The sequence below is a fragment of the Rhinoderma darwinii genome, chromosome 6, assembly GCF_050947455.1.
Source record: "Rhinoderma darwinii isolate aRhiDar2 chromosome 6, aRhiDar2.hap1, whole genome shotgun sequence".
Lineage (NCBI taxonomy): Eukaryota > Metazoa > Chordata > Amphibia > Anura > Rhinodermatidae > Rhinoderma > Rhinoderma darwinii.
Window position 1 is genome coordinate 51,623,437 of NC_134692.1, and position 13,807 is coordinate 51,637,243.

Below are 13,807 nucleotides of genomic sequence, written 5' to 3' on the forward strand. Positions count from 1 at the left end.
GGCCATGTTCACATCTGTGTCGGAGGCTCCCTTATTTTTCTGTAAAAATAAGTTTTTCCTGTCAAAACTAACAACACCTCGGCGGAACCCATTGGACCATATTAGGGCACATTCAGATGTGGCGGAATTACCTTTGAATTCCGCTGCGGACAGTCCGCAGTGGAATTCTGCAGCAGCCGATTTTTACATTTGTTTCTATACATTTTTAGGAAGCTTAGTTCAGACGTTGCGGTAAATAACCGTGCGGAATTTAGGCTGCGGTGCAGAATTTTCCCTCCGCAGCATGCACATTATGTTGCGGAGAAGCAGCGGAATTTCACTGCGGATTTCAGCATTTACCTGTCAAATATGAAAATGCAGCAACATTTTCAGCGGAAAAATTCTGCCACGTCTGAACATGGCCTTATAGTTACATAGTTACATAGTTGATAAGTTTGAAAAAAGACACAGGTCCATCAAGTCCAACCTTTCCATATCACAGACTGATATATGACATTTGAGCGAGCATGCTGCAGATTTTCTTATGTGGATCCCGAATAAAACTCTATGATCCCCCTTATTATTTTTTATAATAGTACGTATGGCTCAGGTAAAACACATTCACACATGATTCAGGATTCAAATATTGTCATGTGAATGAGGCCTTAGGTTATGTTCAGACCACATTTCTCAAGTTCAAAAGACATATAGTGCAATTTTTATATACAGTAGGTTTATATGAGGGAAATGTATGCTAGAAGGGGGTTCTTTTGGCATAAGTTTGATAGTTTTACACCTGGATTTTGTTTTTTGAAGCTAGTGAATAGCATATACTATATAAACAAAAGTGCCTTCAAAAATTCATTCCTTTTTTGCCTTTTTTTTGCTTTGTTAAATATATATTTCAATTGTATTGTCCAAAGGCAGTGTGAACATAGCCTAATACAACTCCTAAAATGATAGTGTACCAGTAAAGTAAGAACAGATTGAGCAAATATTCAACATTGTAGATTCGATGTGCATATCAGTTGTTAATACTTAATATTGCTTTGACCAATTTTTTTTCTTGCTCCCCGGGCACGAATAAAGGAATGTTCTTTAGATATAATTCATCATTTAGAGCTGGTGTCAATGCTCATGCCTGGTTAGACACATCATGAAGCCCCAAGTGTCCACAGTTTCTGTCTGCACTTCAAAAGCGAACCAATCCTTTGCCAATGTTTTCACACAATAGCCAAATCTAGTAAAAAAAAAAACAAAAACAAATTTAGGCCTTGATCCAGAGAGGATAAACTTCACCCTTACTGAAGGATACTGGTTCCCAGGAACTTAAATCCAGTGAATGGAACAGTCAGGTTGCCAGACAGGAGATGCTGGCTGAGAATCAGCGCTCTCTTGAGAAGGACACTTGTGTCTTCCATCCAATTTATCCTTGGCTCTGTCCTGTTGCAAATAGTCTGAAATCCAATGGGTGGGTTCTAAGTCACAAAGGCAAATTAAACTGACTGTTGATTGGCTGAAGCTCAGAGCTAAGTGCTTAAATAAATATAATAATATCATATAGAGTATTGTGCAGAAAAGGGGAAAAAAGTCAGTAAGAACTAGGACAGACATATGTTAAATATACAAGAAATATAAAGAACCTACTGGAGGTCAAAATTTATTTGCTAAAAACATTTATTGTTCATAATTTTTTTTTGTTGCTCAAAGGTATCATTCTACTTACGTATAACATATCTTAAATATGTGCCATTAATGTGTATGGTCGGATTGCCCTTTAATAAAACGGAAAATCAGTACCATTGTGGCACATTGTTGTCGAAAGGATCAATGACAACAACAAGAATCCATGTAAAAGTAATAATATTAATACCATTAAAGTGTTAAAAGCAACTTTATAGCCAGTAAATGCCAGTATATTTTATTTTCATGATCTTGTGACTGGTTTCAGATGAACACCCTTTACCTTCTGTCCTGTGACACTATTTTCAAAGTTTGTAGACGTTTATCCCCTCCAGCCATTACCTAAAGAGAATCCATGGTGTTACAGATTGAGAAGCATGATTTGTAATATAGGCTTCGATTGATCCAAAGGTTCTTCAGCTAAATTTATTTTCTTTATAAAATCTGATTACTATGGCAGTCAGATAGATAGAAAGGCCTGCATTGAATACTACTTTCTGCTTTTTCTCAGCTCAGTCACAATTTGCCTGAGTAATCTGAGTCAGACTGGTTGCTATAGACATGCTGCTTGACAACCATGTTGAAATTGTGTCTGTCTCAAATGACTCAACTGTTCAACTCAAAATTATGCCACCCTCAGACAGGGCAAATCAGACACCATGCACTATAAATAAGATTACTCATAAAGGTAAAAAAAATTATATAAAAAAAAAAATACATGTACTTTTCACTTGTTTAGTTGATTTTCTTATAGGAAAATAATCCAAATCATATTTTGTATGTCACAATAGAATATCTAGTTATAAATAGTTATGGTCCATGAGATGATTGACATGTGAATATGAAATCCACTTCTGCGTCCACTGGAATATAAAATATATTATTGCATACATAGACCATATGTCATAATTAAAGCTCATGTCAAACTTTGCTAATTGAACTAAACAGAACAGAGAAGTCTTTCCGGGACAATGCTTTGTTTATAGCTACCTTGTCATAATTACAGGGCTTCGTGTGGGTTCTATGTTTGGTTATCATTATTGCAGGAGTTTAGACAATTGCATGAAAGCAAATTAGCCTTTGTAGAATAGTTGAAGTCTTCAATACTGACAGATGTGATTTATGGTCAGATTACTCATCATAGGGTGGGGGTGTGAGGGGTGTTAATTCTTCTCCGTCCTTATTTCCAGCTGCTCTATCTGGTAGTAGAGGTGGTGCCAGTCTGGTGGCTGTGTTGATGAGACTACAACTTCAACACTTTGTGTTCTTCACATGTTCTCTATAAATCCAACTTTGTACAACATTTTTTTTTAAAAATTTTTAGCCCACAGGCAAAGTTAATATATTCGAAAAAAAATTAATTATTACATTCACGGTGCATTTATTTTTCCATGCCAGGTCAAATTGCAATTGTATCTGTAATACCAAGTGTCATACCAAATCCAGAGCTGTAGATAGGTTTTCCTTCACCCAGGACAAATATTCAGTCTGCTGCTATTGCCCTTTATCAAAATACCCTGTTCAAGGCCAAGTGGCTTGTTGGCACCCAGCATCCAAGTCACAAGTTCCTGCTAAATATATGTATGTCAATTTTATCTTTGTTGTAATGTATATATTTTATTCATACACTGACTTCCCACAGAGCCTATGTTGGGCTTGTGTTAACACACAAGCTAATCTAATAATGCAGAGCTGCAGTGTAAAGCATGATAATAGAGCAGAACAGCAGTCCTGGCCTCTGATGAGTCTGGAGGTGGATTTTAGACTACCTCAGACTCCCATTAGATGCTAAATCTAAGCTTCCATGATTATAGTTGTCCCCTGATGAAGCAAAGCTAAAAAGCAGATAGCAAGGAGGAAATTAAATACCAGGTAAACATTACCCAAATAGTTACATACATATCAATTTAATACCACAATTAAATATTCATTTTTAACTCCTTTTCCCAAAGGTTACTCATCTGCGCTGCATTCAGTCTTTGTATACAACCATTGTGAGCTCTGTATTCTTTCCTGCATAATTCTTGGAGAAAGAATTTTGCACAAGATTGAACTGTCAGAACTGATACTTTGTATAGCATGGGTTTGAAAATGTTTCTGGTCTTTGTTGTGTTTTTGCAGGTAGCATCATTTTTACTAGCAATGTATTTTGTGTATATAAATCAATCTGGAAGTCTTGGCCCAATTTGCAAAAGCAATGTCTGGGCCAATCAAGTCGATGTTCCTTATACTTGCCAACTTTTAAGAAGGGACATCACAGAGATTCTGAAATTCGATGCATGAAATGTTTTAGCTTACACCCTGCCCATTTATATTGGACACATTTGAATTATGAATAGTGAATATGACCCCCATTAACACACCACAAAATGAATACAGACCACAAACCCCCTAAACTAATATAGACCCCCAGATCCCTTAAACAAATAATGACTTCAGACCAGACCCCGGAAACCAAACCCCCTAAACAAATGCAGACCCCAGACTAGACCTTCTAAACTGATACAGACCCCAGAATAAATACAGAATACAGACAAGTCCCATTAAACAAATAGATCCCAGACCCCCTAAATACAGACCCCAGCCCAGTCCCCCTAAAGTAATACAGACCCCAGACCAGACCCCTATATAAATACAGACTGCAGACCAGGCCCCTAAATAAATATAGACCCAGACCAGGCCCCTAAATAAATACAGACCCCAGACCAAACCCCCTAAAGTAATACAGACCCCAGACCAGACCCCTATATAAATACAGACTGCAGACCAGGCCCCTAAATAAATATAGACCCCAGACCAGGCCCCTAAATAAATACAGATCCCAGACCAAACCCCCTAAAGTAATACAGACCCCAGACCAGACCCCTATATAAATACAGACTGCAGACCAGGCCCCTAAATAAATACAGACCCCAGACCAGGCCCCTTAAACAAATCAGACCCTCTAAATACAAATCCCAGAAGAGGTAGCGTAAATTAATACAGACCCAAGACCGGAGCCCTAAATACAGACGTCAGACCAGACTCCTTAAGCAAATAGAGAAGGCAGACCCCCTAAATTCAGGTCCCAGAAGAGACCCCCTAAAGTAATAAAGACCCCAGAACAGACCCTTAAATAAATACATTCCGTGGGAGAAAAAAGCGGCCTGTCCCTTCTTGCCACGGTACCGTGGAAAAAATAACATTTCCGATTGGGGAAGTCAATAGGAGCGTTTTTCGCTGCGTTTTTTTGCCCACAGTCCACAATGGCTGCAGGCGAGAAACGCAGCAGGCAGGTCAAAATCTGACTCAAAATTCCTGAAGGAATTTTAAGACAGATTTTTTCTGCCTGCAAAATACTCTGTGTTAACTAACTCTAAGAGCCAGTTCACACTGAGGTTTTTTTACACGTTTTTTGACGCGGAAACCGCATCGTAAAATGCGTCAAAAAACAGACGAAAATGCCTCCCACTGATTTCAATGGGAGGCGGATGCGTTTTTTTCCAGCGCGCGGGAAAACCGTCTCGCGGGAAAAAGAAGCGACATGCCCTATCTTCGGGTGTTTACATCTCTGACCTCCTATTGACATCAATGGGAGGCAGAGAAAGCGTATTTCGCTGCGTTTTTTGCCCGCGGCGCTCAATGGCCGCGGGCGAAAAACGCCACGAAAATCGGCGTGCAGGCAGAGCAAAATCTATTTTTCGCCGGCAAAAAACTCAGTGTGAACCCAGCCTAATTGTGATACCTTTGTAGGAAAGAGCCCCCTATCATCAGATGCATTCAGGGAGGATGATGGGTGATGGACAATCTAAGCAACATACCAAATGTTGAGCACCAAATATAAATGTCTTGTAAATGTTTAAAGACAAGAAAAGCTGCACCGATGACTAATAACTTTTGCTGTAGTAAACAGGATTTTGTCCATTTTAATTAAATTTCCATTAATTACTTAAAAGCTTCTAGGCATATGATAACAAAAAAGCTCGTATATTTTTAAATACAACTTTAATTAAATTATGTATTTTTGTTGGTAATTTTTTCAACAGGCTTTATTGAAGGTGTAGGAGGTTAGGATCATGATACAGAGAAGTGTCTTTTGTTCAGGTCCTTATGTATTAAGTGAAGGGTGTGGATGCTGTCCACGTGTAACACAAAACTACACAATTGGTCATTTCAGTTTTTTGAGAATTGGGTCTTTGTTTTGCCGTTTATTAGTTAATGGAACATAATCAACTCTTCTGTATTTGTTGGAAGTTGTACTGGTGCTACATAGATGTCATTGTAAAATTCACAAGGAGTTTATGTTCTTACATACAATTTTCAGCCTTTACAGTGAAGACGGAATAAGGTCACATAAGGTTGGAAACATTGTCCCACCTCCGGCTGTCGTGTTTTAACATGGTTATTCCAATAGCTCCATGATTAAACAAAGATGAATTAGTCCACAGAACATTTCTAAAGGGATGTACTGCTAAACTTTTTTTTTTTAAAACATCTTAAATGTTTAACATTTTTCCTTAGTAAAGCCCTTCCGACCATGGCGCCAACAAAACTTAAAATATGAAGAATAAGGAGATGGGTGGCATAGACTGGATGAAGGGATACCTGCAAATGTAGTTTTTCTCCATACTGTATATACCATATATTCCATGCCGGCATTCTACATCATGGCACATTTCCTGTTTGAATCACTACAACTAAATGCTTCAAACCATTTATATGATTTTATCAGTCTTCACCTTACTTTCACCAAATGCTATGAGTGGCATTGCATAGTCTTTGGTTTTAATTTTAATGTTTAAATATAGCCCAATGGATCAAACCTAAAAAAAAAAGGTCCTCTGCCCATTAATCACCTTAGAGGGCCACATGTTTCTGCCCAATCTCTTAAAAACACCAATAATGGAGCCATGTAAGGGAATATATGAAGCACTTCTGCGCTCGATATTGCTCAAAAGAGTATTTTTTAAGGTGTTGTTGAATTTCTGAGCTAGGGAAGTCGGAGCATGGGCAGATTTCTTACCAACGGTTGGCATCTGTGTGACTTTGGTCACATATCGTCAGCTTAATATCATGTCGTACAGTCTGTTAGCTATAATTTTGTCAGCCAGCTCTTCTGTCTATCCCCTGAAATATTTTAAGTACTTTCTTAAAGTAGACATAGCTATAACTTTACCCTATCCTATATCGTGATGCCAATTGTACCCACCAATGATCACTGTTCCTTCTAGGATAAGCGTTCTGGAAATTATAGAGTTAAAAATTCCACATTCTGTAGACAGGTACACAGGTTATGGGGCTCATTTACCTCTTTAGAAAGCTGTTTTAACTCTATGCTTTCCAGTTTTGAAGTAAGACTGCCATTGATGTCAGAACTCCTGCTAAACTAAAGGATTATTTTCACAGTTATTTACAGAAGGTTCTTTGTAAAAATGGACATGGTGATGAGCAAACTAAAAATGGTACTACATAGTGATAGTAAGGGTATGTTCACACGATGAGAGGCATTTACGTGTGAAAAGACACTGTTTACAGCTGCCTCGTTTCACACGTAAATGCTCCTTCTCGTAATTTACGAGGCGTCTGAGACGCTCTGAGATGCTCGTAAATCTTGAGCTGTGCTTCATTGAGTTCAATGAAGAACAGCTCAAATTACGTGGCAAAGAAGTGCCCTGCACTTCTTTGCCGAGGCAGTCCATTTACGCGTCGTCGTTTGACAGCTGTGAGGGTATGTTCACACGATGAGAGGCATTTACGTGTGAAAAGACACTGTTTACAGCTGCCTCGTTTCACACGTAAATGCTCCTCCTCGTAATTTACGAGGCGTCTGAGACGCTCTGAGACGCTCGTAAATCTTGAGCTGTGCTTCATTGAGTTCAATGAAGAACAGCTCAAATTACGTGGCAAAGAAGTGCCCTGCACTTCTTTGCCGAGGCAGTCCATTTACGCGTCGTCGTTTGACAGCTGTCAAATGACGACGCGTAAATTACAGGTCTGCACAATACGTCGGCAAACCCATTCAAATGAATGGGAAGATGTTTGCCGACGTATTGTAGCCCTATTTTCAGGCGTAAAACGAGGCATAATACGCCTCGTTTACGTCTGAAAATAGGTCGTGTGAACCCAGCCTAACCCTTTTATGTATGTTTTATAATGTAGCCAACCTAAATTGTACAAAAAAACATACAAGGATAACAGTTTATTAGACAAAAGGTTACAAAAGTCACTACATGGTACATTTAAGGAACTACACACACCATTTTTTTAAGCCATGGCAAAAACACCATATTGGGTAACACACACCTGGAGTCTATCACTTTAAAAAATAAATTCTGCCTCATTTACTTACAATTAAACAGAATTATGACCATTTGTTTTTCTTCAAGGAGGTTGCTTTGCATATTGAGTGACTAATTATTTGCAGGTGACGAAAAAGCAGGTTCCATCATTTTGTATGTAATGGAAAGTTGACATATTTACAAGAGAGGCTCTGTGGAAAATGGCTATTAATAAAAGCAAATTTTGTGTGAAGTATTTCAATAATGGGACACAAGTGAAGGAAATTAGTCTTACATAAAACACCAGCTTTTTTTGTAGGTAATTATAGTCACATTGGTGTTACAGTGATGTACTGTGCTTTAAAGGTCTTGTGATTTATTTAAAACATGAACGCTCAGTTGTGTTGTGTATTGTGTCAAGTGAAAATAAAGAATGATTGTTGTGTTTACAAGATTGTAGGTAAATCTTTTTGGGTGGGGTGTAAGGTTGTCAAACATCAGATAACTTACAGTTCAAAACTATGTGCATCTCAGCGAGGCTCAGCGGCCATATGTTGTATTTCTGGCATTATGCCAGAAATGTGATTCGTCATCAGAGAGCCCCGCTGATTGGCTGTGGCGTTTATGTGCTGCGTCAATGTGGACGGCTGCGATTGTTACCGCTGGGGCCTCGTCGTGGGATCTCCGGGGGCGGGGATGAGTGAGTGCTGCTTTTTTGGTTTTATTTGTTTCATTTGCGGCTCCTAATAAGGGGTTTTCGCTTCCCGGATAACCCTTAATTCCACCTTAAATTGGATTGTCCTGCTCAGGGAGATTGATCTGATTCATCTGGAGCTGCATTATAGGATCCTCTTGTATGACATATACAGTATACGGCACTAGTTATTTAAGAAGATGAGGAAGTTTCCAACAGTCGTTACTAATAATGAAAACTCAATCAATAAAAATTCATTAATGGAAAAAAAATAAAAATATGTGCATCTGCCAAGAAAATTTATCAAAGGAACTATGCAGTGCTGTGTGCATGGACCCTGTATGGCGATTCACAAAGTGCATATGTAGGCACTCTATGTGTTATTGTATGGTAGCTCAGTGAGAAGTAATACTTCTATGGAAGAATACCTGCCTAATACAGCATGCAATAGAACATGCCATGATATTTGTCTTGCGGATTCAAACAGAATCTGTGATAATAAAAAAAAACAACCCCCTTGTGCCTTAGTATAAAATGGGGAACCTAGCCTATGAGTCCTGAAAACTTGAGGAGCTTTTAGTCATAGCTGAAGCAACAATTTCAGAACCTGTAGCTATATATTTATTTCAAGTGAACACACTGGATTATTGTTGGAGTTATCGAAATTGTTATTACTGTATCTTAATACTGGTCTGCGGAAAGGTGGTATTTGTTGTAGAAAAGAATAAGATGATTGGTTGCAATTGTTAAAGTGCAACAGTTATAGTGTACCAACTATGAGCATAATTATATTTTAGGTCCAAAATTCAGAGCTGATTAATTTTCATAATATATATTTATAGTGGTCAAAGCTACGTTTTTCTTGATGTAGAGCTTAAAAAGGGATTGTCCAGGATTAGAAAAACATGGCTGCTTCCTTTCAGAAACAGTACCACAATTGCCAAAAGGTTGTGTTGTAATGCAGCTCAGCCCCATTCACTTCAATAGAGCTGAGCTGCAATACCAGACACAACCCATGGACAGGTATGGCACTGTTTAAATAAGAAAGCCTTGTTTTTATAATCCTGGACAACCCCTTTGCAGGTTTCTTTTTTTTAGTTTTTTTTTATTGCATTGCATGTGTTATGTGAAAAAAAACATACTATTTTTGTACTTGGTTTAATGAAAAACTTTGAAACGTTTTGCTTCTGCAGTTTGTATGTATTTTGCAAGCTGCTAGATGCCGTTCAGTGTAAATCCCGACAGCTGGGCTCACTGTCGGCTCAGTGTACTGTCCCTCCTATCTTCTCCTGAATGCAACTTTTAGGCTGGATTCACACGAGCACATTACACCCGTAAAGGACGGAACGTATTTCGGCCGCAAGTCCCGGACCGAACACACTGCAGGGAGCCGGGCTCCTAGCATCATAGTTATGTACGACGCTAGGAGTCCCTGCCTCTCCGTGGAACTACTGTCCCGTACTGGAAACATAATTACAGTACGGGACAGTTGTCCTGCAGTGAGGCAGGGACTCCTAGCATCGTACATAACTATGATGCTAGGAGCCCGGCTCCCTGCAGTGTGTTCGGTCCGGGACTTGCGGCCGAAATACGTTCCGTCCTTTACGGACGTAACATGCTCGTGTGAATCCAGCCTTAGCTCTATTCTGATATTAAGGCTTCACTCAGACTTTTTGGAGTTACTCATTAGTTGAAATGAATCAGTAGCTTTACAAAATAATCTCAGTGCAGACCTGGCCTGAGATTCGCGTTCAGAAGACAGAAGGGGCTGCAGACTGAGCCGAGAGGGAGCCTGGCATGCAATGTATTGTAATCAATTCAAGCAGCCGAAGTAAAACGATTAAACAATTCTTTAATTAAAACCAATTGCAAAAAATATATTTCTTTTTCACATAAATGAATGCTATAAAATAAAAAAACGCAAAAGGTGTCCATAGCCTTTAAAATCTGTGTTCCTTTCACACATAGTTAAAGCAGTTGTCCTATCAGAACAACCTCTTTTCATATGCCCTACTATGTCATAGAGGGGTCCCCGCTGCGAGGTCCCTTTGATCTTTTCTCTGCGTAACGGCCCTCCGCTCCATCCGCCGGTCTCTTCAACCTAGGGATTAGCAGGGGTCCCAGAGGTCAAACCCCAATTGATTCTAATATTATGACATATGCTTTCATTATGCTATAAAATTCTAAGATGTGAGTTCTTCTTTAATGAATATGTTATGGGGTTTGAGATGAGATAGGCCTGACTAGTGCCCTGCCCATAATAAAGTCACCTACAACTCCATTTCTGGAGATTAGCTTTGGGCATCACAAAATGGCAAAAATAATTGACATACAGTACTTCCTAGAAAGGTGCGACTATAATACACTTACTGAATCTATTCAGCTATTAAACAAACATTTTCACGAAAAGTATTTTCTCTTCTTCATTAGGCAGAAGTTGAACAGAGTTTTCGCATTCAATAGGCATTTGTAAACTGGAATTTGTGATTTATTTGTAATAGCAAATATAATGGCACCGTTCCAATGGTGCTGTGATTTGCATACAGCCGTGGATACTGATTGTTGATAAGTAATATATCCATCTTTGGATCTGATGTCTATGAGATATTACCAAGTGCCTCATAAGTAGTGAATGCCATTATGTGTCATAATGGGCAGTATGGTGCCCATGTTAATTAGTATTACTCTAGTGCCCTGAGTTTGGATTTAACCAGGACAATATTTACTTGAATAGAGAGATATCGAGTTTTTTCTGTGTGCAGGTTCTCACACCCCCAAAATATTCTGTTAAATTGACTGGCTTCCAAACTGGCCCTATTTGTATGCATGTCTGTCTGAGATAGAGAAACTGCATTGTGAGCCCAGGGACTTAATTTTTAGGTACATATTAGTATAAATTAATGAAATAAACAGACCTATATAGCCCATATAAGGCCAGCATACATTGCCATATTATTTGTCATGGTGAGATGTATTTTACAATTACCTTGCATTTTCATTGGAAGTGCGGAGCTGAACCATTTTTGATTGGAGTTGTGTGGAAAACATAGAGTACTTTTCACAACCAATTTTCTATACCATTATTATGATATAACATCTTTGGACAACGTTTAGGTATTGGATCATCATATATTGACTGTTATAATAAGATAGTTAAAAAAAAGTGTATTTGTTTAACTGCATAAAATATAGAGACAATAGGAGATTGCATTCTAATTATTATGCCCTAAGATAACACCATAACATGCCCGGAGATATTTTACATTGCTCTTCTATTACTTTCGTTATTTGTTTTTTTCTATTTTATGTTAGACTTCTTTGTATAATCCTGTATTGTCCACTGCTTACCAACACAAAACCAATATACCAAACATTGTGAAAAAAATGAGGCACATATGTTTGCCACACAACCACAAGCAGAATTGATTCAGCTCCTCCACTTTGAAACAAATGCACTTCAACTTTTTCTAGTCAATACCCAGGTAAAATGTTATATATCTATCATCATTGCAAATAATATGGTAGTGAGATTAAAGGAGGCCTTGTACAGGTTATGAAGAGGTACATTTATTTATTTAATTGATTTATTTCCCTTTTTCAAAATATATCATTTGCATCAGGCCCTTGGTCCAGTGGGTCAACAGGGACAATAAAAAGCATTTTAATAATTTTGTTCTTTTAATTGCCCCCAGGCTTACGCATGGATACATCCATGTATAAATTACCTACCTCAAGGAATTGCTCTTTTAAACATACTATTGGCTTCTGGATCAATATACTGACTTTTGATCTAAAAATTAGTTTAACAGTGTCCACTGCTCGTGTACAGTGTTCTTTTTTGATACTTGGCTTAGCATGTCTATTACATGTAAAACAAAAATAAGTTGGACATTTCATTCTCTTGGACCAGGGTTTGTTGTCAGAAATCTTACGTAAGGAAGAAGATCCTAGAACAGCATCCCAGTCATTGCTGGTGAACCTTAGGGCTATGCAGAACTTCTTAAACTTGCCAGAGGCAGAAAGAGATCGGATCTATCAGGATGAAAGGGAAAGAAGCATGAACCCTAATGTAAGCCTGTTGTCATCATCCAGCAGCCCCAGCTCATCCCGCGTTCCACAGGTATGTCCAGCCAGTCCATCTTTTATGGTCTGCTACACAGCCTAACCTCTGTGTCTAGTACACTATGTATGTATCTTTAAAAAGATATTTATTACTTATTATTTGTTTATAAGTGCAGTTTAGAATGTCCCTCTTGACTGATTGGACTAGAAGGTTCCTTAAGAAGTAAAGGTGTTGTAGAGTTAGTTGGGTGATCCCTGTTGGCCAATCATCCAAGATGGACATACAGAACACATTGGGGGTCATGTATCAATGCAAATATCTCAGCTTATTGGTGTAATTGCATTGAAAAAACTTGCGTTCAGCATGAACGCAATATGTATGAAGGTTTTTCTGCCACTTTTGCTGAAGTGGTTGCGATCAATGTACGTAGGTAAAATTAGGGAACACAGTCCTCAGTGCACTGCTTCCCAGAATAATGCACTGCTTAACTAGCACGCCAGTCTTTATATATGATTGACTTACAGCTCCTCAATCGGGAGTTCAGGGACCCACTCAAGAGGTTCTATGGCACCCCTAGTTTAGTAATATTAGTGCATCTGAACCATGCCCTCAGTTAAGGACATCGATTTCCAGGTCAGATACTCTTTAAGTCCTGAAATTCATAAATTGTATGAAATCGTGAAACACAAACTCAGGTCTTTTATTTATTTAATATTTTCACTTTATGTGTAGTGGCTCTTTTTATTTTTACCATATCTAAAGTTTATTTACATTGGTACACAGTTCTGTTAATGCAGAGGCTTATATAAAAAAAAAATAGTCGGTAATGAAGCATGTGCCCTTAAGAGGTTGAAGTTCTCCAAAAGCATAGTCTTTATGAAGTCTACAGGTGACAAGTGTCTGATGAGACCTTTGTGTCTTTCAGTCAGAACAATACTTTTATTTTGCCCTTACTTTGTCAGCTGATGGGAGAAATCATTCAATTAAAGCAGTGTGGCAGAATACAGAAAATAACAATAACAGTTTAAGAAAATTAAAGGCACAAATCAGAGGCAACCTGGGGCCTGGGACTCGAAAATGAAATTTCTCTTTTCATTTCCGCTCATTTCCTAGGTGAAATTGGGTGTCCGA

The 13,807-nt window shown here is 38.4% G+C and overlaps 1 protein-coding gene across 3 annotated transcripts in view; it reads left to right on the plus strand.

The window, feature by feature from the left end:
* SATB2 (SATB homeobox 2) overlaps nt 1-13,807 on the plus strand; it is a 189,272-nt gene that overhangs the window by 112,008 nt on the left and 63,457 nt on the right. For 2 of the 3 annotated variants that reach the window (XM_075831206.1, XM_075831207.1), the window contains one exon: nt 12,524-12,733. The exons of the other annotated variant lie outside the window; for it this stretch is intronic. In XM_075831206.1, the coding sequence (XP_075687321.1) occupies nt 12,524-12,733 (210 nt within the window). The remainder of the gene's footprint in view (nt 1-12,523; nt 12,734-13,807) is intronic. 3 annotated transcript variants of the gene reach the window in all.